At 34.3% G+C, this 26965-nt stretch overlaps 2 protein-coding genes across 6 annotated transcripts in view; both read left to right on the top strand.

Annotated features, from left to right (window-relative positions):
* Positions 1-13949, top strand: part of Dh44 (corticotropin-releasing diuretic hormone 44) — a 45390-nt gene extending 31441 nt beyond the window's left edge. For 3 of the 5 annotated variants that reach the window (XM_089732954.1, XM_089732955.1, XM_089732953.1), the window contains 4 exons: positions 864-977; positions 2484-2576; positions 9711-9903; positions 13182-13949. In XM_089732954.1, coding sequence (XP_089589080.1) covers positions 864-977; positions 2484-2576; positions 9711-9903; positions 13182-13222 — 441 coding nt within the window. In that variant the 3' untranslated portion in view covers positions 13223-13949. Of the gene's footprint in view, positions 1-863; positions 978-2483; positions 2577-4180; positions 4326-4652; positions 4847-4945; positions 5103-5746; positions 6083-9710; positions 9904-13181 lie in introns of those variants that run through there. The other 2 variants (XM_089732956.1, XM_089732957.1) reach the window with 2 other exon arrangements.
* A 2349-nt stretch (positions 13950-16298) lies between these two features.
* Positions 16299-26598, top strand: LOC114247993 (dynein regulatory complex protein 9). Its single transcript, XM_028181096.2, has 8 exons — positions 16299-16427; positions 19495-19565; positions 21524-21608; positions 22607-22753; positions 24386-24491; positions 25274-25444; positions 25980-26111; positions 26202-26598. Exons 1-8 carry the CDS (start codon positions 16411-16413, stop codon positions 26403-26405), a joined length of 933 nt encoding a protein of 310 aa, XP_028036897.2. The 5' UTR covers positions 16299-16410; the 3' UTR covers positions 26406-26598.
* Positions 26599-26965: the final 367 nt, after the last annotated feature.

The following is a 26965-nucleotide window of genomic DNA, read 5'->3' on the forward strand; positions in this document are numbered from 1 at the left end:
ATTAGACTAAAGGTGGGAATTAAAGAGTGCCATTGAATATTTATGATTTCAGCTTACAAAATGCATACGCTCTGCGGGAGCCTATAATCAAAACGAGATCACGATGGAGGTCGGACCGTTAGCTATATTTGAAATTTTAATTTCTCATACAGCCTATGTAAAATTTATTTTCCACGAAGAAACGTTTTTCAGACATTGATTTTAAAGGACCACGGTTAATGTATTCTCTCTTCTTTTTCTTCACATTATCCCACTTGGTGGGGTCAGCACAGCTAATTATTCTCTTCCATTCTCTTCTATGAGCCGTCAGCTCAATACTCACTTCTGTCTCTCTCATATCGTCATTCACACACTCCATGCCTGTCTTCTTCGGTCGACCTCCTTCTCTCCTCTAGTCACATGCATCTTCTCTCTACGCATCACATATCCATATCACGCTAGCTATCCGCTCTTTAATTTGTTAACTACCGGGGCTATTTTAACACTTCCTCTGATATACACATTATTCAACCACGGTTAATGTATTATATTCGATATTGTGTCATGTTTTGAATTCTACTCGCAAGTCTTGTAAAAAAAGATTAACTACTTGACATCATATGTGCGTGATTGCTTAACATTGTCCACATTTGACTGCGGTTGATCATCGAGGCAAACAGTATTTTCTGTTTTAATGTCTTTTTGACAGATTTTTTGAAATGGCAATTGCGCATTTACGGGTGGCGCATTTACGTTGTCTATGGGCTCCAGTAACCACTTAACACCAGGTTGGCTGTGAGCTCGTCCGCCCATCTAAGCAATAAAAAAAACAACATTTTATGCAGTAATGCAATGATTGGGTACTGATAACGTCTCTATTGCAGATGTGGTGGGCAGTATGGTGCGCGGCGATGGTGGCCGGCAGCGTGTTCACTGCAGCGGCACCCCCAACTGACTCCATCGACCTCATGCAAATGGATCCTTCTCTAGCTGACGATGTAAATTGATATTTATTTTATACGTAATAGATAATATTATAAAGCTGAAGAGTTTGTTTGTTTGAACTCGCTAATCTCAGGAACTACTGGTCCGATTTTAAAAATTCTTTCAGTGTTAGATAGCCCATTTATCGAGGAAGGCTATAGGCTATATACCATCATACCATACGCTAAGACTAATACAAGCGGAGCACCAATAAAGAAAGTTTAAAAATCAGGGTTATTTTTACCTTTCGAGAGCGTGCGCTGCAGAAACGGTGAAAGTTTCGCTAAAATAATGTATCACAGAATTGTTCCCCTTTAAAATATCTAAAAAAGGTCTGCTACAGCATATGTCTATATGTTAAGGTTGGCTCACTATAACGTTTTTTATGCTGACCAAATTTGTTATAAAATAAACCATTATTTGTGAACTATTCCACGCGGACGAAGTCGCGGGCAAAAGCTAGTAATAGATACGCTTTTTCTCTTCCTTCCTACGTCGATGTTTATCGGTTGCGATAATCATTAGACTGGATAGATGGACAATCGATTTAAGTAATGAAAATAATGTATGATTAGCGCTGCTATAACAGCGGGTATCATTCAATAATAGTTTTAATTTCGAGCCATAAATCGAGTAACTTTCATCGTACTTTTGCTGAAGACGTGAACCAAATGCGATGAGCTCTTTTAAAACACGGTATTTTCATCACGATCCACCGACAAACAAGTCATTTACTAGAATACGTTTTTATGAAACAATGTGTGCTCTGCTCGCGAGGTGGAAAATTGTCGAATCCGCGGGGAAAAGACACTGAATACAAATACACCACCTAAACCATAGTCCTTCACGTTAATATTTGTTAGAGAGCTTTATTTTTTGTATAGGGCTTTCCAAATTTTGGAAGTAAAACATATTCTTGTTTCGAAAACGCCTCACGTAATTCGCCTTAGAGAAATTTCTTGTTTGAATTAAAGTCTTAAGTTCCAAAAGGGCTCAAAGCCTTGAAGCGGACAAGAAGTATATGATGACCGACGGCTTATTCTGGTCTATAACGAAGGTCTTCTTGTTTGCCGCATCTTATCAAAACGGTTATGTATCACCAGAAAATACGAAACTGCAACCCTAACTTAGTAAAGGTGCAATAATCTGCGTTTTTTTTTTCAAGATTATTTCATGTACTAACTACATACACATGATAAAACAAGAAAAAAATTCAAGTTATATATTATACTAGCTGTACCCGTCCGCTTTGCTGGGCATTTAAAATTAACATTATTCTTTCTCGCCCCCACAAAGATTCTCATAATTAACGCCCCCGCAACTGGCATAGGGAGTCCAACACTCATATAAATATTAGCCTATCCATTGAGTACGTGTATTTTCCACATGGACACCAAGTTTCAAGTCAATCGGATGCATGGTTCAGTAGTTATAATGGAACATCCGTAACAACCACTGTAGATTTATATATTAGTATAAATATCATTGCTTCAAATATACTAATCAATAACACGTTACAGGAAAGTCTGGGATTTGCAATGCAACCTCTGAGCGGTCGTTACGCCGCTGCTCCCTGGCTCTACCTTCTTGCTGACGTGTCACACGACCCCCAGGTAAAAAACTAAATATTTAATTGTATTCAAATAAACGGTACTCTTCTAATTTGAGTTGAAAATATACTTTACCAAAATTTGTTGCAACGTAATTGTAAAAAGTAGTATCTACGTGAACAACTCGTCGAACGCATCGAAGAATGAACACTTCGTAAATGCCTAATGAGCTGCGAGGCAAATGAAAATATTATTGGAAATATTTCGATATCGATACTTTTATTTCGCGAGTCAACGGAGCCGAAGTTAGATTTTCGTTTTGAACATAATTCATTGTATAATTTGTTCATCGAATTCTAGCACCCGTGGTTTGTGGCTGCCAAAATCGACGGGAGCTCTCCGATTCTCTTGTTTAAGTGCCGCCTGATAATTTTACAGTCCATTCGTTATTTAAGTTGAAGACGTTTCCCTGTAATTAGTTAAACAAATTACATTGCCAATTAGAAGCGTCGCCTAGTCCACCGACGATCAATAATCGTTAAGGTGTCCTACGTACCCCCCGGGACTTATTGTGATTTAACCTTTTCTTAACTACGTTCACAACGAGACGGCATAAAATAAATAGACATAATTGATTCAAAACTCTTTAAGATTGAAATAAATAACCAAAATAACAATTAAAATAATTGTAATTTTTATGACTAAGTTTAATTATTAAACTTAGTAATAAAAATTACAACGGGGGCAACATTTGGAAGTCATGTAAAATTAAACGACAGATTTTAATAATATGATAAAAAACATAGTATTATAGCTTTCCCGGTGGTAGGGCGTCTCATAGCCCCGCACGGGTAGGTACCACTGCCCTGCCTATTTCTATCGCGATGTAATAATACGTTTGGGTTTGGAAGATGGGATATTACGTACTACTACTATAATATATTACTATAATATTACTATAATATACTACTATAATATATTACTATAATATACAACGGGACGGGATATTTATCAAAGCCGACACAAGTCGAGGAAGAAAAATACTATAATATACTACTATAATACGTACTATACAAAACTTATATGTCAAACTTCAAAGTGGGTAGCAGCGTTAACATTGTGGTCTATATGGGATCCCGATCTTATACATCTCATGTCATAAAAATAGTATTGTTTAAATATGAAAACGTTTTTATCATAATTCTCATATGACTGAACTCCAATCGTTATATAAAGTTCAGAATTCATCTCGAATGCATAATGCATTTATTAGAAAGTGTGTTACGCGATACCGTTTCTTGGAAAGTGGAGCTAATAGGGAATAATGCCTTCATCTGATCAATATCTTAATATCGAATAAATTTCATCCACCATTTCCAGAGACAATCACCGCCATACATAATGAAATACTGCTAACGATGCCATCTTAATTAATGTTAAAATGTTTTGAGCGAATCAACTTTATATGTTCGAAATTTTTTGTACAATTTTTTTTGTATTTTATCAAAATTTAATTATTGATTCTGCTTGCTGATTGATTCTGCTGGAAGCCGACAAAGCAATTTCGTAAAAAACAATAAATATCTTTAAAATTTTTTAAACGACGAACTTTAATCGAAATTATTGTTTTGCATGCATGATTTTGTAAATATAAGATGTATACGAAGGTTCGTAGCGAGATGCAGGCGCGCTCACGTCGCTCGTTCTCCGTGAACCCCGCAGTTGACACCCTACAGCGTGGAGCATACAACCACTTTTTGGAGAAAGTAGTTCAAAGCAACAGGGACTACCTCAATAGAATCGGCAAGAGAGGTCAGAACATGAAATTATCCTAATCAATTTACTAAAGAAATAACCATATCCCGCAACATAGGTATAGAGCAAAGAAAATTCGTGAAGTCTAGTATTTCGTAACATGATTAACATTTATTCATTGAACCTATTCATAGTTGTAGTATAGTAGAGAGTAGATGAATGCGTGATTTAGAGGCCTTTGAAATTGCTCAAATATAATGCACGATAATTACGACGAAAATAAAATGGCTGCTCTTTTTAAAATACGAATGCATGCTCCAGTCCAATGGATTCGTAGTCATTAAATTGAAATGTATTCAAACTTAAATATAATTTATTTTGTAGATTCGTGGAAGATTCTGGCTGAAAACTGAAGACCTCATCGAAGATTCATCTAGTCCATCAGACCGTCCTGTCATCGCGAAACAAAATGGAAATTATGCGCTTCCATCAACTAATACTAACTTAACTTATTTAAACTAATATTTACTTTTATGTTGTAAGATTAAACGTTAATAAATGTTGTTGTTTTGATAAAATGTTATTTAATTTTGTCCGGACTTAAAGATCCAGAGTGTTTGTATATAATCACTTATAGATTCTTTGACTAATGTGAGTGTTTGCGTTGGAACGCGAAGAATGGCAGCGACCGTGTTAAGAGACGCATGCCGTCCCTCTCCATTGACATGCCAATGTCCGTGCTGCGCCAGAAGCTCAGCCTTGAAAACGAAAGGAAGCTGCAATCCCTAAGAGCTATGGCTAACAGGAACTTCTTGAATGACATCGGAAAACGCGGTGAGTTCGACGATGTGTTTTTATTTCTAAGTAGTACTAAACATAATTGTACGTAGATTAGTTTTGAGATATGTTTTTTTTTGTACCTAAATTTTCACATAAAGAACACATTGCATCTTATAAGAAAAAAAAAAATCGCGCTAACGAACGACGCTTGCGATGAAAGAACAATATCGTGTTCGTGTAATGTAATGAAACCTCCAAAATTCATAAATGAATGGTATGCGTGTTGTGCCGCACAGATTGGTACCACAGCGCTGTCTAATTCTGTAGCGTATGCAGACATTCGTTCTAGTCTTAAGAGTGTTATAGCAGTTATTCTAATGAAAGTATTTTTTTTATTTGATATAGTCTTAACGGGCAAAGATGTTTTTATGCATGGCTGGCTGAATGACTGGCATATCTAAGCTAATAAGAAAACACATCATTAATTATATATTGTTTCTTATTGACATTTTATATTAGTACTGTACGTTAATTAACATAATGGTTATGCTTATTTTTACGTACTTATGTTGTATGGATGCTACTAACATGTAATATTATTTTTTAAGTAGATGCATGTCTGTTATTTGATCTGTGTATGTAATTGATTTAATAATGTATTTTTATGTTATGTTAATCTGTGGTTATCATAATTGCAGGATTCCATTGGGCGCCATCGGCAAAGCCAGCAAAGTTCTATTAAGTCAACAGTTACACTAAATTCGTAATCCGGACATTGGAAATCTTAAATCTCTGACATTTAATCGAAAATATTATAGATCTTTTTAAACATAATATATAACTCGTTAAAAATTATGAAAATGTAATATATTAATGTTTTTAATTATTAATCACTTGGAAAAGTTCAATTGTTTATTATTATTGTGTTGTTAGTACATATTATATTCGTAATATTTTTTTAATTTGTGCCAATTTATAATTGAAATGGTTATTTAATTATACTTTAGAATATGGAATAAAGCCTGTTGAATCTATTGCCTGTTTTATTTATGTACCAATTATGTCAGATACTCAATGATTTCCGTATTTTCTAGAAGTGAATGCTTACAAAAAATTTATATGGTTTCCATAATATTCATAATCGTTTTGACTACTGTATTCAATATAAGAAAATCTAATTATCTTATAAGCCTGAGCTACACTTAACAATAACTGATCATACGAAATAAATGAATTAAAGAATTCAAAGTATTTTTACTCATGATGAACCTCGTTTATTATATTGAAATTACTTGATTCGTATTCATTCTAAGCATATATAGTTAATTATCTGACTCACTGAACGATTCATTAATGCAGGCCTAAAGCGATAAAGGTACATTTTTTTAAGTTTGATAATAAAAATTTTCGGTGTAAACATCTACCAAGAAAGGGTTTTTAGATATTTCAACCTAAGGCTACCCTAAAGGGTGAAAACTTTTAGAAAATCCGCCATTTTCAATCAAGAAATAAACAAAATATGTACATCGATGTTGTTTCAAAACTGTACCGTACACCTAAAAGGGTGTATTATGGTTCGAAACTTTGTATAGAAATTTGGTCACTATTGAGGAAAGTAGCATAAAATTCAATTTTAAATCTTCTTAAAATATAAAACTTTGCAGAAAAATAATGGTACATTAAATGGTACGTTCATAATTACTGCATTATACTTTCAGGATTATATTCTTAAATTACCTGGACGAAGTGGGGGCGGGTCGCTTGCTATGAATAAAGTACATGGATTGCAATAAAATTGCGTACGACAAAGATTGATTTCAAAAAGCAGGAAGTGGCGACAAAATGTTGACGCTAGTTTTATTTTACTTGCAAATTCAATTTTTCCAAAAGAACAAATGTAACTTTGTCAATAACACGACATATCAAAAGAAATCTGCCGAAATAAAGGTAGCTCTTACAAATATTTCACCTTTTATTGAGAAATGGATCGTTCACGCTTTCTGCGAGACGAAAAACGTAATTCAATGAGCATAATAGCCCTTTCATAAGATGGGTGAGACTTCGCCATGGCACGGTTACCTTTTCAATTTATTAATTGACTTCCGCCGGGCACGTTTTCGACAGTTTGACTGTGTTTCGACTATAGTAAATATTCAAACAAGTAGGTAACGTGACCCAAAGAAATTTTGTAGAAACTGTTGTAGAAATAATCAAATTATGATTACAAATATTTCGAAAGAAAATTAATCCCAACAGACTTTTGCCTTGAAAATTTAATGGATATTAAATAGTTTTATTATTTTATAATAAATACTGTAGGTATAAAAGACTATAATATAAAAGACTATAATTATGTAATTTATATATATAATAAATATAATTTATATATATTTATATAAAATATAATAATTTTATTTTGAAATGAATATAGTACAATATTAAACAGTGCCTTATATTTTTGAGAAAATCGGTAAAAATCTCACTATCCACGTTCGCGTAATTAGGCCTAATTTTCTTTTTTGAAACTTATGGCATATTTTTGATGTTGTTTTTCTGAATAGTTGGTATGTTTACAACGGGCTTGTATAATTTAATTAATGTTAATCAAAGGTTAATTATTAAATTTATTCATAATAAAACGTAACCTTCATTAAAACTATGCTGCCAAAAAGAATATAACCAATTTATCATGCTGTGGCTAAACAAATATTATTCCCATACATTTTTTATGTAACGTTCTTTGAGTGAGTTGAAACAGTAAGTTTGTAAATTACAAAGCCTAGCTTAGTTAGCCCATGCTTGTGCTACATCAACCGGAAGTGTACTACAAGTTTTAATTAACCTCAAAACATGGCTATACTTTTTCTTTGGCAACATAAAGGATCTTAAGATTTTTTGCCCTACCGGTATAAGCCGGTATATTCCAGCTATGCCCGGACGGGTAGGTGAGCTCACGGGCTCAACCTGAGAGAATTTGCTAACACTAGCCCTAGCAAGAGTAGTTCTTCGCAGAATCTACCACCGGTTCGGAATCGCGACCCACTGAGGAGGTCCGGCGAGAAACTCAGTGGGTTGCTAAGTGGTGGTTAAGTTTTCTGATGTCGATGTGGTGTACCTACATACAATAAATAATAAATAAATAAATAAATATTTACCAATAATCACGCCACGTTAACTGGTCCCGTGCTAAGTTCGTAAATAACTTGTATTACAGGTACCAGATAACGGAAATAAATGTAAGATTTTTATTATACACATACATATATTTAATAAACATCCATAACCCTGGAAAAGACATTTTATATTTATCATACAAATATCCTCCCTTGGCGGGATTCGAACCCGCGACCCCCTTGTGTAGTGACCATGTCACTTACCACTACACCAGACGGCCGACAATATTTAAGTAATCGGCGACCGGTTTGATGCTCATTTCAAATTGATACCCTTCTCCGAGAAAAACGATTTTAAGTGTCGACAGACGGACAACAAAGTGATCCTACAAGAGTCCCGTCGTTTTGGCGAAACGAATTTATTGAAAAGTAGATTGGTGCGTGGTGAAATTTTATCTGGAAACGTTCTATAGAGGGGTTCTGTGGTTGAAATTAAAATATAACATTAATAAACTAGTCAAGACCAACATTGAGGTTCATTCAATCAATTCATTTTAGTTTTAATCAAATAATTTCGGTTAGCATCACTGTATTGGTGGTGGGATGTCTTGTGAGCTTTCACGAACAGGTACCACCGCCCAGCCTGTCTCTGCCGCCAAATGTAATGCGTTCCGATATCTCGCTAAGCTTAAGACATGAGTTCTAAGTCTCAGTTCTATGGTACAAAGGTTAACCCACCCTTTGACGTTATTGTTGTATGTATGTATATGTATCCAAGTACACTTTACACCAGGTGCGCTCGATCACACGTCTAAGCAATAAAAAAAGCTACCAGTAGTGAAACCTAAAAATAGTAAATCGTTAATTTTTCATCAACAGCGTCGATTTTCGGCAATTTGTGCTACATACGCTAGGTACGATAACTCAATATTAACTATGTACTAAGAAGAATAATTAATCGGAGAGAAGATAAATTACTTAGCAATTTAAGTATTTTTAATAATTATTATTTAAGCTTTTTTAATAATAACCCAAATTTAATTATAATCGGGTTTTTAAAGTCTTAACAAAAGATTAAGCCTAAAATTACACATAAAATAATTCCTAGATAGCGCTTATTGGTAAGGTCGACTATTTTTACAAAACGTTCGCAATTAAAACTAATTGTTCTTTGACATTTCTGACATTATTCGTTACCCTTCTTAGCCTATTATTGTTCTTCTTATCGGTTCGAGAAGAAACAAATGACGTCTGACTTGCTCAATTATGAAGTTACAATCCTGATTAGTGCCCAGAAAATGGCTTCCGAAAGTATTTATTAGAATGCTAATTGAATTTGAATTTTGAATTTGACTGATAAAGCCGTTTCATTTCAACAACTAAGCAATGGTTGATTTCAAGAAACAATTATTTATTAATTGATGCAATAACAAAATTGATTTGTAATTATACATACGTAGAACTGTTGATTGTATAGTAGCAAATTTAGGTGATAAAAATCTATGAGCTAGCTTAGAATATGTTTTAAGATTGAATTGGAATTACACAGAGAATGGCCGAATTCTCCCAGTCTTCGGGTCGGGCGCGGCCGAAACGCAAGATGCCATCGCTGTCTATCAACAACCCGATGGAAGTGCTTCGGCAGCGGCTGTTGCTTGAGGTGGCCCGTAAGCAAATGCGCGAGGCTAACCAGAGACAGGCTGTCGCCAATCGACTTTTCCTGCAGAACGTCGGTAAACGAGGTAATTTAATCAGTTGTGAACACGAGTCATAGACATAACTAGCCGTACTCGCCCGCTTCGCTGGGCATTTAAAATTAACATTATTATTTATTGTCATTATTCTTAGGAAGTCCAACATTCATATAAATATTAGCCTATCCATTAAGTACATGTATTTTCTATATGGATACCAAGTTTCAAGTCAATCGGATGCATGGTTCAGTAGTTATAACGGAACATTCGTAAAAACCACTGTAGATTTATATATTAGTATAGATTAATACTACTTTACGGTTTCAGAAAGAATAAAATACCAATAAAAAAAAGCATTTTACCTTTAAAACAGTTTTGATTACGATTTTATTAGCTTGGTGTGTATTTTCGTTTGTATAAAGCGAAATTTATTAACGTCATTTAATAGACTTTAAAAGGTGCGATTAATTTGAAAACTTGCGCACGCATGAAGGACCGATAATAATGGTTTAGTTTTATTATTTTATTATTTAGTTATATTATTAACATCGCTTTAATATAACTACGAGTTTGTTCCGTTTATTATATGTACGTGTTTTTTTATATTTAAGCTAAATACACATATTATTAAACTACACTAGTAATTTTCGTGTAAGTTAATATCGTGTAAGTAACATTAGTCAATAAACAAGAGGGGAACACATTAAAAACGTACCGTAAATCAAATTAAGTCTATTATCAAAGTAAAGTGTATGAAAGTTGAATTTGAATGTCTCTAACATATTGTGTATATAGAGGTACCTAGGTACGTATGTACTTAACTTCATGAATCTATATATTAATACGTGAAGCAAAAACTTTGCATCCCTTTTTACGAAAATTGCGAGGACGGAGGAGTATGAAATTTTCCACACTTATAGAGAATATAGAAAAGGAGTGCACAATGCTAATATTTTTTTTAAATAATGCATAAAAGATACATTAAATCAATAAAGAAAACATTGCACACACTACATACCATGTATTTGACGCAAACACGCATGCATACTATTTATTGTCAAACTTTTGTTCTTTACGTCTGTTGTCAAATTGAGAATAGATTAAATATTGTTTGACTTTGTTAATATTTTTTATAGTGTAGTCTTGGCGAAATTTGTGATTATAGATGTATAAAATACAATCATAATAGTGTACAAACTTACAATTCCAATTAATTATAGTCGAATTTCGACTACTGCGGGACTACTAGTATTTGATAAACATACAAGTGTCACGTGTTGTGCAAAAGTTGCAATATACGACATCTAAATTTAGAGGATTAAATTTGCAGCTGTTGAACTGTATGACAACTTCGACAAACTATCGTAGCAAGTTTGAAATATGACATTCTAATTGGTTCGAGTTTTCGTGGTATTTTACACGGAGAATAAAAATGTGAACAAAATGACAAACACGCTCCAAAACTTTGTTTCCTCTCGTTTAAGCGTATCGCATTTATTATTACTATTAAGAAAATCAGATACAATTTTTTTTTTGGTATTTCTTTATACATCTTTATACTTTGTATTTTATATTTGAATTTTTTGTAATGAATGAATGAATGAATGAATGAATGAATGATCGTTCAAATCCGATGCATAACGCGAAAAGCTCTATTAATCAATGAGATGATCGTATTGGTTTGGTAGAATAATTACGGACGAATGCCGGTCTGTCATTTTCTTCAAATAAAAACACTGGATCTCAAACTGGTTAAAACCTGCAATATTCACAGAGTTGAAACGAATCACTTATCAGAAATTCTATCCATTTGTATTGATCCATTTAATCACTGAACCACAACAAAGTCCTGAATGTTTAATAAATACGCTCCATCCGTAGAAAGTTGCAGATCTAAAGATTTTATTTGCTCTGTATTCTTGTATAAGCTGCTAGCAACTTAGAACTAATTTTGCAAATTCATAGTAAGTTTAAAGTTAAATATAGTTACTATCTTAGTTTATTAACTTGAAGAAAAACACAAGTCTCTAGAACTCAATGCGAAAACTAGTTTTAGATCGAATCAAATCCATAAAGTGGATTAAAAGTCGATTTAAATCTAAATTGAACGTTTCATATTAAACGGATCCAAGCTAGTATCTTCAAGCGGAATAGATCGGGAATCGAACTCTGAGATTTTGGTACAGTAGCCAAGTTCAGCTACCTAGATCAACGAAGTGATCAAGAATCATTGATGTATCTTATATTACTAGAGGTCCCGCAGTAGTCGAAATTCGACTATAACTAATTGGAATTGTAAGTTTGTACACTATTATGATTGCATTTTATACTTCTATAATCACGAATTTCGCCAAGACTACACTATAAAAAATATTAACAAAGACAAAAGATATTTAATCTATTCTCAATTTGACAACAGACGTCAAGAACAAAAGTTTGACAATAAATAGTATGCATGCGTGTGTGCGTCAAATACATGGTATGTAGTGTGTGTAATGTTTTCTTTATTAATTTAATGTATCTTTTATGCATTATTTAAAAAAATATTAGCAATGTGCACTTCTTCTCTATATTCTCTATAAGTGTGGGAAATTTCATACTCCTCCGTCCGCGCAATTTTCGTAAAAAGGGATACAAAGTTTTTGCTTCACGTATTAATATATAGATAATAAGAGTTTTGATTTAAGTATAGCTATAGGTATTATTTTTATTATTATTATTATTTGTTTTTTTATTGCTTAGATAGGTGGATGAGCTCAAAGCCCACCTAGTGTTAAGTGGTTACTGGAGCCCATAGGCATCTACAACGTAAATCTGCCACCCACCTTGAGATATAAATTCTAAGGTCTCAAGTATAGTTACAACGACTGCCCCACCCTTCAAACCGAAACGCATTACTGCTTCACGGCTGAAATAGGCAGGTGGTACCTATCCTTGTGTACTCACAAGAGGTCCTACCACCAGTAAAAATGTTATAACTATAATAGATTTTAAAGTCTTAGTATTTACGCTATAGCCTTTTATTTAAATTATTTTGCACTATAGCCTTTGTAGTCGATACCGATAACAAATAAAATATGTAGATGCGATATTAAAAATTAGTGTTTTTTAATATTTTTATTGTTCTCGAAGATAGACGTGTAAGATGGTGTAGTATTTTTTTTATTGCCCCTGTAGGCGGACGAGCGTACGGCCCACCAGATGGTGAGTGGTTACCGTCGCCCATGGACTTCAGCAACGCCAGGGGCAGAGCCAAGCCGCTGCCTACCGCTAATTTGATGATAACGACGATTTATGAGGTTTTGTTTTTTATTATTACGTTTAAGGTGTATGGGGCGAGCCCGCTTCGTACCTTTACAACAACTAGACCGCTGACTCCGGCCTGTACCACTGTATTTGTTACCGCTGTCATCGCTACTCAGCTGGAAGCGAGATGACAGTCCAACAAACTTAAAAATATTATTCGTTTTTATTAGAAATTTTAATATAGCATAGAAAGTTAAGATTTGTTTGTTTTCAATTTATACGGAATATCGTTCCTATGTTAGTTGTGAATTAAAAAAAATAATTAAATGTTTCCTTGCTTAGATTGTATTTCAGAAACTATAGAATGTTTTAAAATTAGTGTATGTTATTAGCTCAATATATATATATGTGATGTGTAATTTTGGTGTCGTGCATTCACTGAAATGTTATTATGAAGATTGATAATAGATTTTCTTTTAAACGCCACGTTAACTAATTTGCTAAAGAATATTGCATGTAGTATACATACATACTATTATTATTATCGTGAAATTAATTTTGGTCGTGTAGTAAATATTCTGTTTGACGCCAGGATTGCTTTATTTGTGCCAAAAAGTTAAATCGTACGGCTTATTTTGGCTCCTAAATCTTGTTTCCTAAAAATTATTAGTGGTTATGTCAAACGTAAATGCTATTTATTAGTTGCTGTTATTAGTTCATAAGTGTAATATGTACAGCGTAATTTTACGAAACCAGTATTAATTTTCATTGTCTTGTAGAATATTTAAAGTAGAGAAACGTAATAGAAACATATAAATAACGATCAATAAAATGTTACATTATTTAAACGATTGTTTTATTTAATAAATAAAAAATACACAAATTTTACGAAAATAGAACAGTGTTGACGTGTAAATTTAATGATCGCAATTCTTCGATAGGTACTTCATAGAAACTATGTCTTTGATATCGGGCTGATGTTGTTCTCAGAGAAGGAATCCACAATTAATTTTGTGTACAAAGAGAAACCGCTTGCAGTAATATGTGATGAGATATTCGAGGTTAAAATTATACACTATATTGTTCAGTTTTAGTGAAATCTCGCTGGAAATTCCGATAGTCGCTTATCGACTGTTTTTTTTTTTACAACAGCCTTTCCATAAAATTAATTAGATTTTTCAAAATCTCTCTCGAAAAGTACATTCCGAATTTTAATAGATAGTTTATATCAACGGCTCTCTTCTTCTCTGCAGAATATTAAATTGATCCTCGTCCTTGCGTCGATAATCCTCAATGCTGAGGGTCGTGGCCTCCTCTAAAAACTTTTACAACAATTAAATTGATAATCACTAAAATAAGGCGTTGCACTGAACCGGCACAACTAAATCATAACTAAGTAAGAAGCAAGCGAAGTTATCCCACTGTTCTGATGTCAGCCTCGAGATACTCCGTCGTCTACGAGCTATAATTAGCCAACGTTATTTAATTTAAACCTCGACGCCTCGAGAGCCACGTGATTCCATTACTGCTCAACACATTTTAGGCGTGAGTAGCGCGTGACTGCCTCAGGTCATTACCTCCGCATCCGCCGAATTTGACATTATCGTGTAGGTATGCATCGCTTTTTTTTTTATTGCCCTTGTAGGCAGACGAGCATACGGTCCACCTGATGGTGAGTGGTTACCGTCGCCCATGGACTTCAGCAATGCCAGGAGTAGAGCCAAACCGCTGCCTACCGTTTAATACTCTCCACAAGCCTCGTTTGAAGAAGGACATGTCATAGCGCTCGGGAAACACCGTGGAGGGGAGCTCATTCCATAGCCGGATGGTACGTGGCAATAAAGACCTCTGGAAACGTACTGTGAATGACCGCAGTGGCTCCAGGTAGTATGGATGAACTCTACTCTGGTGGCGGACGGTGCGATGGTAAAAATGAGATGCCGGTATCATCTCGAATAATTTCTCATTTTCCGTACCTAATCGTTGTTACCCTATGGGGCTACTCCAACTACGCAGGACTTGGTAGGTGAGGTCGGTGCGTTCAACGTGGGAAGCCATACTAACATTTGCCATACCAAGAGCAGTGTTTCGCTGAATTCGACGGCTTACAGTACATACGTAATAAGAGTTAAATTAAGAAAATGCCGTTTTATTGTAATAGGTACTTCGAAAAGACATAGAACCTTCATGGCTTGAGATTATTGAGTGAAACTTTTTTCAAATGGTACCTATGAGGTTCTTCTTTAAAAAAATGTGCAACATTCGATTATCGACTTTCAGTCTGAGGAAGTGTTCGAGATTATCCCATCATCTCGTTTTTACCAACGCACCGCGCGCCACCGGAGTAGAGTTCATCCATACTACCTAGAGCCACTGCATTCATCCACAGTGCGATTCCCGAAATCATTTTGCCATGTACCATTGGACTTTGGAATGATCTCCTCCTCCACGGTGTTTCCCTAGCGCTATAGCATGTCCTTCTTCAAACGAGGCTTATGGAGAGTACTTAACGGTAGGCAGTGGCTTGGCTTTGCCCTTGGCATTGCTGAAGTCCATGGGCGACGGTAACAACTCACCATCAGGTATGCTCGTCTGACTATAAGAGCAATAAAAGATCTACCACCGTATCGGGATTGCGACCCACTGAAGATCAGGTGAGAACCTTAGTGGGTTATGTTTATGGATTAAGTTGCGTCGATGAGTTCGACAAGAATAAGTATCGCAAAAAGCACCTCCCGGCTACTTTTTGATAATTTTTGCTTCGTCAAACTTTCATCGTTCATGGAACCTTTTCATATAATACCCTTAATTGTAGGGATTAAATATCGTCCTTATTACGGTCCGGATTAAATCATGAATTTTGCGTAACCAACTTTGAGTGAAACGATACTACGTGTCGTTTTTTATCGTTTTTTGTTTGCACGTTCTACTGTTTTAGGTCAATAAATGCAGCTATGATATGAACCGTTAATTATTAATTCCATAAAACTATGAAAACTGCCACGAATAACGTAATCTCCTTGAGAACTTCGTAATTCGTCAATCAAATATTTGTAAAATTATTATATACTTATATCATTATTCTATCAGAAAATCAAACGGTAACAATCTTATTGATTTATCATTTACGTTGCTAGGATATTGTGGAAACTTACTTACTGTATGTACTCAGTGCGTACATATTGACGAAACAGATATTCCCGCGAATAAGGTATTATAAATCATTAAATGTAATCAAAAGTGTTTACAGTTGTACGTTGAATAAGTATTTAGCGATTTAGTTGAGGATTTAGTTCAATTAACAACAGAATGGAGTTTGATCAAAGGTAAATATGGAATAAGTAGTTTGACATACAAAACCAGTAACTATCAGAAAACTTATCTTCTTCTTAATGAATTCAGTCAGCAATTACTGATTCAGTTGATCTAGGAAATTAGTAATGAATATTATTACACTGACAAATTCTTCTTCATACATACATACATACAATCATATTTTTTTTTATGTCGGAGCTTTGTAAGGTAATCTAAGCTTCTTTTAGGTCTCGATAACTAAAACGTTGTCATAGTACACAATATTGCTACTACGCGACGTCCAAAAAAAAAACACATTTCAATTCGAACGTCATATAATTAAGTGTATTATCTATGGTAATTATAATCGGGGCTCTCCCGGCTTCATACGAGTATGTGTCACATATCGAAGACCTTTTAATTTTTTCCCCTATTTTTTATGCAACGATCACGTCATATCTGCGGTTTTTTATTTTTTATTGCTTAGATGGTTGGACGAGCTCACGGCCCACCTGGCGTTAAGTGGTTACTGGAACCCATAGACATCTACAACATAAAAGCGCCACCCACCTTGAGATATAAGTTCTAAGGTCTCAGTATAGCTACAACGGCTGCCCCACCCCTCAAACCGAAATGCATTACTGCTTCACGGCAGAAATAGGCCGGGGTTGTGGTACCTTACACGTGCGGACTCACAAGAGGTCCTACCATCAGTAATTACGCTAATTATAATTTGGCGGGTTTGATTTTTGTTACACGATTTATTGTAGTGCTTACTGTTCATACGGTTATTTCCCCTCACCGTTTCTCCCCAGATTTTACACACTACGTTTGACATTGGTCTGCGTAGCGCATAGACGTGCGCTACACATGAACCCAAATAAACATTTTCTTTTTTTTTTGAGATTGTTCAAATTTTACCGTAATTTAATCGCCTCTCAAGACTAAATGTTATTTTCCAAAAGATTGCAAACCCTGGCTGCAATTTTACTGTCTATCAAAAGTAAAAAATGTGAAAAATTTATTAAAATATATATAAACCGGCTATGTTTTTATTTATTTCGATCGACTAAAACAGACTTATAATAGGGTCCTGCTTACTTATTGAGTCAATTGTTTTTTTTTTTAATTTTTTTTTTTAATGAACGATTATACATATTAAATGCAATACTTCGACAAACTTCTTATTACGGGGTGATATTTTTTCGGATAGCCCTTAGTGAAAAGTAATTTGAAAGCTTTATTATCAAATGCTCAATAGGCTCAATCGAATTTTAACTAACGTCAGCTTATTCTTCCATTAACCTTCTATTTTATATTTTAAATAAGACCGAAAATACATACAATACAAACTCCTGCTTTGTTATAAGTGAATCTATAACAAAGCAGCAATTTAAGAAGTCGTCGTGGCCTAAGCGATAAGACATCCGGTGCATTCGTGTTGAAACGATGCACCGGTGTTCGAATCTCAGGCGGGTACCAATTTTTCTAATGAAATACGTACTCAACAAATGTTCACGATTGACTTCCACGGTGAAGGAATAACATCGTGTAATAAAAATCAAACCCGCAAAATTGTAATTTGCGTAATTACTGGTGGTAGGACCTCTTGCGAGTCCGCGCGGATAGGTACCACCACCCTGCCTATTTCTGCCGTGAAGCAGTAATGCGTTTCGGTTTGAAGGGTGGGGCAGCCGTTGTTACTATACTGAGACCCTTAGAACTTATATCTCAAGGTGGGTGGCGCATTTACGTTGTAGATGTCTATGGGCTCCAGTAACCACTTAACACCAGGTGGGCTGTAAGCTCGTCCAACCATCTAAGCAATAAAAAAAAAAAGAAGAATAAAACTTAGATCCAGTTAAAAAATGCGACTATTTTTCTTTTCTTATCATTCAAATATCCCGGACCAGATTTAATCTTCTTAAGCATAGCTCAAATTAATGAGTCGAAATCAGTTTTGGTTCCATTTTATCGTTACCAGGTTTCGCCTTTGTCCATTTTACTATCATATTACATCAACATTATCAACACACGTCATTGTGTTAATCTAAGTTGTTTACGCTTTTCACAGCGTCTTTCTAAAAGCAATTTACTTAGAGACTATCATATTTTGTATATTGCAAATGGTGGAGCTCATTATTATGTTCCGGATATGCTATGACGGCCTTTTGTAAAACGATTGAAAATCACTGCTACAACATTATAGCGGATATTACGTCTTATGTCTTTGTTAGGTCAAACTAAGGCACCGAACGATCCTTTTATTGAAAATTAATTTTTCTACGCTCAAATAAAATAGACTGTGATAAATAAATAAAAAAGTATTTAGGTTCTGTCTCTTTTTTTATTGCTTAGATGGGTGGACGAGTTCACAGCCCACCTGGTGTTAAGTGGTTACTGGAGCCCATAGACATCCACAACGTAAATGCGCCACCCACCTTGAGATACAAGTTCTAAGGTCTCAAGTATAGTTACAACGGCTGCCCCACCCTTCAAACCGACACGCATTACAGCTTCATGGCAGAAATAGGCAGGTGGTACCCACCCGCGCGGACTCACAAGAGGTCCTACCACTGTCCCCAGCACTATGCTGTGCCGCCAAATTTTAGAAATGGATTTACATAGGTATTACGAATGACATCGCTTTTTTTTAATAACAGCAAAGTTTAAATTAAATAAAAGTCACTAAATAAATTTTTTTTTTTTTTACAATTATATAGAAGGTTCGAAATTTATTTTAACAGGAATAGATATTTAAATAAATAGTATTTTGCTCTGTGCGTCGTCAAATTTTGAAATCTTTTAAAGTTTGTCGCGATGAAAAAACCTGTTGAGAATCACTGCTCTTAGAAGTTTACAATAGTTATGATGTCAATTAATGTATGCTGTACTATAAGAAATATTAATTGACTTAAGCAGATAAAACTACTTGTAAAGTAAAGCGTCCCAAAACGGGGTTGATTTATTATTATTTTATATACCGTTTTAGTTACATATCAAATCTCCGAATGCACAGATTAAATTCGAGATATAAAAACGGGATATTTAAATACAAAAAGAATGATTGTAAATAAAATGACATGGCCACTATTACAGGATCAGTAAAATGGACGCGTTGCTGTTTACTTTGTCGATGGAAGTTGTTTTATTGCAGTTGCAAATTCTCGGTAAGTAAATCAATTTAAAGAAATTCACACAAAAAAAAAACGTTTACAAACAAGAAACGTAACAGTTGACCGTATTGTGAAGGCCTACCACCATCCTGCCTGTACTGGACACAAAGCAGTCAACCCATTTGCTTCGGAAATAAGAAAAGAAAAAATACTGCCGCTGGCCAACCATAGACCGGATTAAAACTATTCGATTATTTAATCTCATTTTCAGTTAGGAAATATTCCAATACATGACAGTTTTCGTGTTCACTTCTCTATCACGGACTATTTATTATCCACTAAGGGCCACGATGTTATAGGCCCACGATCAAATCCATGTCTCATCCTATTAAAGGCAAAACCATATTGAATCATTAGATTAGATGACTGTACCCGGTTAGTAGCATTCGGAAACGTCGTAGCTTCGTGGGGGTCCATTTGTGCTGTGTCAAATATGAGCTGCACATATTTCTTTCTGCAGAATGATTTCCGATCATAGCTCTTCATTACAAAATTTCTTTGTGTCAAAATTCGTGTCTGAATTCTATTTGACACATATTCCACTACCTCATTGCTATGTTATGGGCATTTCAAAATCACTTCTAAGTACAACCTCATTTGCTATTGAAAATCAGACGTATTTATGAAAAGTTACAATTCTGGAATCTGTTCTTAAATTCTTCAGAACATACGCTACGGAAAAACTTTCTGGAATACGTATTTTTGCCTTCAAGGTAATTGAATCTAGGATAGATTTTACATGGCTGTTTAACCATAAAAAGCTTGGTTGAAGCCTCTTGTACATATGATGATGTATACATAGAGCAAATACATAATTATATATGTATAAACTTAATAGGTTTGAGATTCCTTACAATTCCATGTCGATCTTAAATTAACAGAACGATGCGTCATCGCATCTAACTATTGTATTAAATATATTATGAATTAGAGACTTAAATATCCTTATAGTCAAATTCTCGCTATTAGATACTAAATTAAGTCTAATAGTAAATGTTATTAATGTCTATAAACTGAATGATGATAAGATCTTGAACAACATTTTTTTTCAAGCAATTATACTTTATTTTTATAAATGGCGGATGTAGATGAGACTGGCGGGCAATCGAACATTGCATAAAACAGGGGAGACCTATGCCTAGCAACGGGTATCAAAGGCTGAAGAAAAAAAAGAAAGTTGTTAGTGGTGACGGTAGCCAAGCTAAGACTTGGACTTCTCGACGAGTAATGCCAGTAAAATGTAATATTAGGGTTAACGATTTGAGAATTTTACACGGATTGGGATTAACTTAAGCTAGCGGAGTCATGTGGTCGTTCCCATACATTTTTTTGCCGTTGTAACTGTACTGAGGCCTTAGAACTTATATCTCGAGATGGATGGCGCATTTACGTTGTAGATGTCTATGGGCTCCAGTAACCACTTAACACCAGGTGGGCTGTGAGCTCGTCCATCCATCTAAGCAATAAAAAAAAAAAAAATTATGCAAGCACTAATAAAAATTGTCTAAAAAAATAATAGCTAATTATGAATTCGCTATTTGTCCGTGGCATGGGAGCTGTAAAGTATAAACGTCGGAAACTATACAACAATAAAAAAGCTAGGATTAAAAGTGTTTTTAATTAAGCTAATTACGAGTAGCAGAAATAACTTCGGCTTATTTTTCTTTTGAAAAATGCATGCCCGTTTTTAAAGAAAGTGCAACTCCAGAAGTCTTGTACAAATCTTTAACCAAAAAATTTTACCTTCAAGTTATTTTCAGTTTACAGAATTGATTTATCCTGACAAGGAATGGTTGGTAAAATCGGTAATTTCAAGTGCCAGGCAATAACACGCATTTTAGGTTTGTTTCCAATTACATTCAAAAGTAATGAAGCAATAAATTTTATTTAGAAATTACTATACGAAGTCCTTGGACTAGTTACGACATCTATCGAAAGTATTGGCGTTACAGAAGGCTGCAGCGAACTGAGAGCTCAACAATGGAAACCTTTAGGCGGTCACGAACGACAGAAACGAGAAAAACTCTTGCGAGACAGGTGAGTTGCTAACTTTTACATAGATGGCGCTCATCGATATGCAGACAACAAACAAAAAGCAGCATACGATTTTTTGAATTAGTCTACTATGAGAATATAGATTATTTTTCTATTTATAATTGAAAACATGGGTGGATGAAGAGGATACGATACAATTTGTTAATTTTGAGAAAACGGGCAACAAACTTTTTTATTTATTTTTTTACTTTTACAACTTTTACTTTTTCTACGTATATAACTCCTTCATCACATGTAATTTTTAAAAAGAGCCTTTAGACTGTGAGCTCGTCCACACATCTAAGCAATAAAAAAAAAACTTGAAATTATAAACTCTGAATAAGAATTTATCGTACTACAATTATAATATTTGATTGCCATCTTGCAACCTTATTGAGGATCTATGCATATAATAAAAGAAAAAAAAATTGGGATGGAAAAATAGGGGTTGATCGTATATGAGTGAAAATTGAGAGTAATATGATTTTTTTTATTTTAAGTCATGACAAAATAATAAAAAACTTGCCAAACAAATTAAAGTTTATAATTAACAAATAAAAAATAGGGGTTGATCATAGAGGGATGAAAAATTGAGAGTAACATCAGATTTTTCATTTTAATTAATGACAAAATAAAAATAAAAATCTTGCCAAAAAAATTAAAGTTTTTAATTATCAAATAAAAAATAAGGGTTGATCGTAGAGGGATGAAATTTTTGGGTTGTATGTATTTTTGTATGGTGTATCATAAATAAATAAAAACAAAAATTTTTGTCTAAAAAATAAAAAATGAAAATTAGGGGTGGACCACCCTTTTAACATTTAGGGGGATGAAAAATAGATGTTGTTCGATTCTCTACCCTGGCCAATATGCACGCTAAGATTCACAAAAATCGGTCGAGCCGTTTTGGAGTAGTTCAATCACGCACACCGTGACACGAGAATTTTATATATTATATTCTGTAAACAACTTCTTGTAATAAAATTTGTTTATAACCAAAGGTCGTCAGTTAAAGAAACAGTGCGACAAACTCTGATTAGTGTTGCGGAGCGTGGCGACTGGCAAGTTTTGAGAGAATCTATAGAAATTCTAAAACGAAGAGCCACATCTGTGGTTACCAAAAGGATCAACAAACAGCAACTGAAGATGTGAGTTCATGCTCTACTACACAATCGTATTTAGTTATGACAAACAGAACTAAGATGTTTCTTTACTATATTAATATTATGATTCAACCAATACAACGTGAATTTTCATTTCGGTGGATACACAATTTTACAGTGTGCTTAGTACGAGTTTTTTAACGTTCTCGATAGCGTAAAAGTTAACTCAAATTTGTATGGAGTTGGAACGTTTGCTTACGTTTGCCGCTAGGGGCGCTGTTCCAACTGCATACAAATTTGAGTTAACTTTTACGCTATCGAGAACGTAAAAAACTCGCACTAAACACACAGGTGAATAAGTCATATTACATGTATATCTATCAGTAAAAGAGCATTATGTAACCACTTTTACCTTTATAAATATGTATATGAAATATTTAGGGATAAAATGATATAAATATAAAGATGATGTGAAGACACTAATTAATATGCAATTACTGCCTTATGTAAGCAGTGCGGTATTCCTGTATTATTTAATATTCAGTTTAGAAATAAATATGTTTTGAATTTGAAATCTAACGGTTTAAATCAGTTTATACATTTTTAAGTCATTAACGCATATAATATATACTTTTACAACGCCAAACGTCAGCTACATGTACCTATTTAGTAAAGTATAGTTTATGAACTTAAATATATTAAATCATAATACCTGAACAAATTAACTCAGTCGCATAAAACGGTGACAGATTTCGTATTTCACTAACTCTTATTTAATTGAAATTTTGATCTGTATTTTACATGGCCAGTCTAGCTTAAGGCCTATCTGGTATTAAACAGCTACCGGAGCCCATCAACATCACAAATCACCATCCACCTTGAATCATGAGATCGGAATCTTCCAGCCTTCAAACCGAAACTCAAGACTACCCGCGAACCAATCATAGAAATATTCTAGTTCTGATAGACTCACAGTACGGTACTCACTTGTAAGGCAACAGACAAAAGAGAAGCTAATGACGTTTAATAGGAAAATGTAGATTTGGCATAACGTTTATTAGCTTCATATGTAGGTATGTAAGTATATTGTATGTAATGGAATCTTTGACCGTGATTTTGACCCCCTTCAAAACGTCTGATTAACTCGAAACTTGGCGTACTTATTAAGGACCGCTGACAATTATTTTATTTATATTTATTTTATTAAAATATTGATTTTACATAGTTAGACCCATTATTTACTTTCGGGAGTCAAAACAACAAATTCATTTGAGCGCCTTCTTTTTTTCACTTAGCAAATTTGAAACTGTCGTATTTGAATGCATAATTTGTGTTACCTACATAATGCTACATAACCCAAAAAATAAATAATAGTTTCAAAATAATAATAATAAAATAATATTTTCAAAATAATAATAAAAAAAACAGCTTTTATAGAAAATCCAACTAAAAAACAGAAAATAATTTTATTATAAAAAAGCGTGGAGTGCTTTTAAGATATTATCACAATGATAATCCTTCTTCTCAAATCTGTCAATACAATATTAATAACTAGGGATACCCCACGCTTTTTTTAGAATAAAATTATTTTCGATTTTTTTGTTGGATTTTCTATGAAAGCATGTTTATTAGTTTTTTAAGCTATTATTTATTTTTAAATAATATCGGTTTTTACAGGACTCTTATGACCATTATCGAAGAATTAAAAATGAAAAGTTGTCAATTTTCTGTCGAACTTCGTGACGCAGATCAAATAATCGCTACCTTACGCGATCAAAGGAGTGTAAGATTTTACTATTTAATTCTATCTATATTTAATCTAATCAAATATAACATACCTAGTACGTATTCAATTCTGCAAAAAATACCCAACCTCTGTCTAATAAACCGCTACTCCCAAATTTTGTATTTCTACGACTTTTACTCATAATATTACTTCACTAGCTTTTGTCCGCGACTTCGTCCGCGTGGTATAGTTCACAAATAATGCTTTATTTTAGAACAAATTTGGTTAGCATAAAAAACCTTCTAGTGAGCTAACCTTAATATATAGACATATGCTATCATGGACTTCTTTTTAGATCTTATAAAGGGGAACAATTCTGTCATACATTATTTTAGCGAAACTTTAACCGTTTCCGCAGCGCACGCAGCGGAAGCTCTCAAAAGGGAAAAACCCGATTTTGAAACATTCTTTATTGGTGCTCCGCTTGTGTTGGTCTTAGTGTGATGTTATATATCCTATAGCCTTCTTTAATAAATGGGCTATCTAACACTGAAATAATTTTTCAAATCCTACCAGTAGTTACTGAGATTAGCGCGTTCAAACAAACAAACTCTTCAGGTTTATTAGTATAGATTATATTAAATACTTAACCAGTATTCATGAATTGACGAAAATGTCAATCCTCTCCAGTCTGGAAAGCTGCATTTGAAAGAAATTCCTATTGCTATCGAGGCCTATCGGGCAAAAATAAATAGGACGGTGGCCTTGCAAACTCATGTGGCCCAAAAACGCGCATTATCACCAATAGGCAAAAAAACGAAAGAATTTGAACATTTCAGGATGAATATTTGAACGCGAGCACACGCCTCTGCTACACTGAGAAATGGTTGCAAGCTCGAGCTGAATCATTGGAACTAGAATATAATATAAAAAGAGAACCATTACCACGTACTGATCACGAGCAAAGGGTGCACGATGAACTTTTGAAAGCGTATTCGTTGCAGATAGCGGTACTTACAAATAATTTCGTTATAATATCATACGTAGGCTACAAATCCCCCATATAATGGTTCAATGCTAAAAGCACTTGAAAATACTATTAACGGGTAAAGTTCGACCATAGACTTACAATTATTTTTTATTGCTTTGATGGGTGGACGAGCTCACAGCTCACCTGGTGTTAAGTGGTTACCGGAGTCTATGAACGTCTACAACGTAAATGCCGCCGTCCACCTTGCGATATAAGTTTTAAGGTCTCAGCATGGTTACAACGGCTGCGCCACCCTTCAAATCGAAAAGCATTACTGCTTCACGGTAGAAATAGACAGGTCGGTGGTATCTACCCGTGCGGACTCACAAGAGGTCCTACCACAAGAACTTCGGTCTACTTAACTTACAGCGCTACAGCATTTTAACAATTTTAGAAGTCTTAATAAGTCATAGTAACTTTAGAAAAATGTTACTTTACAAATACGTCTACCATCTAAAACAAAATTGCAATAAAGAACGTAGTGTTTTGTACCATGTCTATTTATTTATAATTAGGAACGAGAAAGGTCTTTGGAATATTGGCATTCTCGTTATGCAGTAGACACAGCGACGATCAACAGAAGACTCAAAGAGAAGGCTGACCAATTTCGCTGTGTTAGCGCTCGACGAGCAGAATTGCAAAAACTCGTATGTACAATCGACGATAGATACCTGCATCATAAAATCATAAGGTTTAAATTAGATTAAATGCGTTATATTAAAATACATATTTTGCAGTACGATCTACATGAAGGCGAGATGCGAGCTTGGCTTACCTTTAAAAAAGAACGAGCGGCCCGACTTCTTCGTGAGAAACGTCTTCGAGATTCAGCAACAAGAATACAAGCATGGTGGCGCGGAGTTATGGTCCGTCGTGCACTCGGAGCCTTTCGCCATTTAAGAAATGCAAAGAAATTACCTACTAAAGGAAAGAAGAAATAAACACATTAAATTATTGATATGTGCATGTGATTGTATGCAATTAGAAAATATCAAGGCCAAACGAAAAAATATGGTTAACGAGGATCTTTTTAATTAAATTACATAACGTAACGCCTGACCTAAAAATATTCTACCATTTCGTACATTGTGCAGCTTTTTTTTCAAACCAATAAAAATGGTCTCGCTCTTACAAAAAAAAAAAAAATTGCTTACATCACCTTCAATCGAGTGACTTGACATCAAGTCCTCAAATTTACTCTAGAGTAAAATTCTTAAACTTGGGAGAAATTGCCGGATTAATAGTCTATATTGCTTAATTTTTTTCTTAATTTATTATCAAACACACACGATTTTTTCGTAACAAAAAATAATTATTTGAATGTAAATCAAGTGCTTGCAAATTTGACTTTTTGGTAAGAACGCGAGAAGCAACATTGTGTTAATTGATTTATTTTGTAATATTAAGGTATTCTTCAGATTTAAACGTGTAATAGAGATGATTTTTTAACTGTTTAATATCTGAAAAGTGGAAAAATGTGGAAAAATGAATCAAAGCCGCT

The sequence above is a fragment of the Bombyx mandarina genome, chromosome 15, assembly GCF_030267445.1.
Source record: "Bombyx mandarina strain Sakado chromosome 15, ASM3026744v2".
Lineage (NCBI taxonomy): Eukaryota > Metazoa > Arthropoda > Insecta > Lepidoptera > Bombycidae > Bombyx > Bombyx mandarina.

What these genes read in the sequence shown, in the direction of transcription:
- LOC114247993 (XM_028181096.2), top strand. An exon ending in GAAAAACTCTTGCGAGACAG is followed by an intron (nt 21,609 to 22,606) that starts GTGAGTTGCTAA and finishes TTATAACCAAAG; the next exon opens with GTCGTCAGTTAAAGAAACAG. An exon ending in AACAAACAGCAACTGAAGAT is followed by an intron (nt 22,754 to 24,385) that starts GTGAGTTCATGC and finishes CGGTTTTTACAG; the next exon opens with GACTCTTATGACCATTATCG.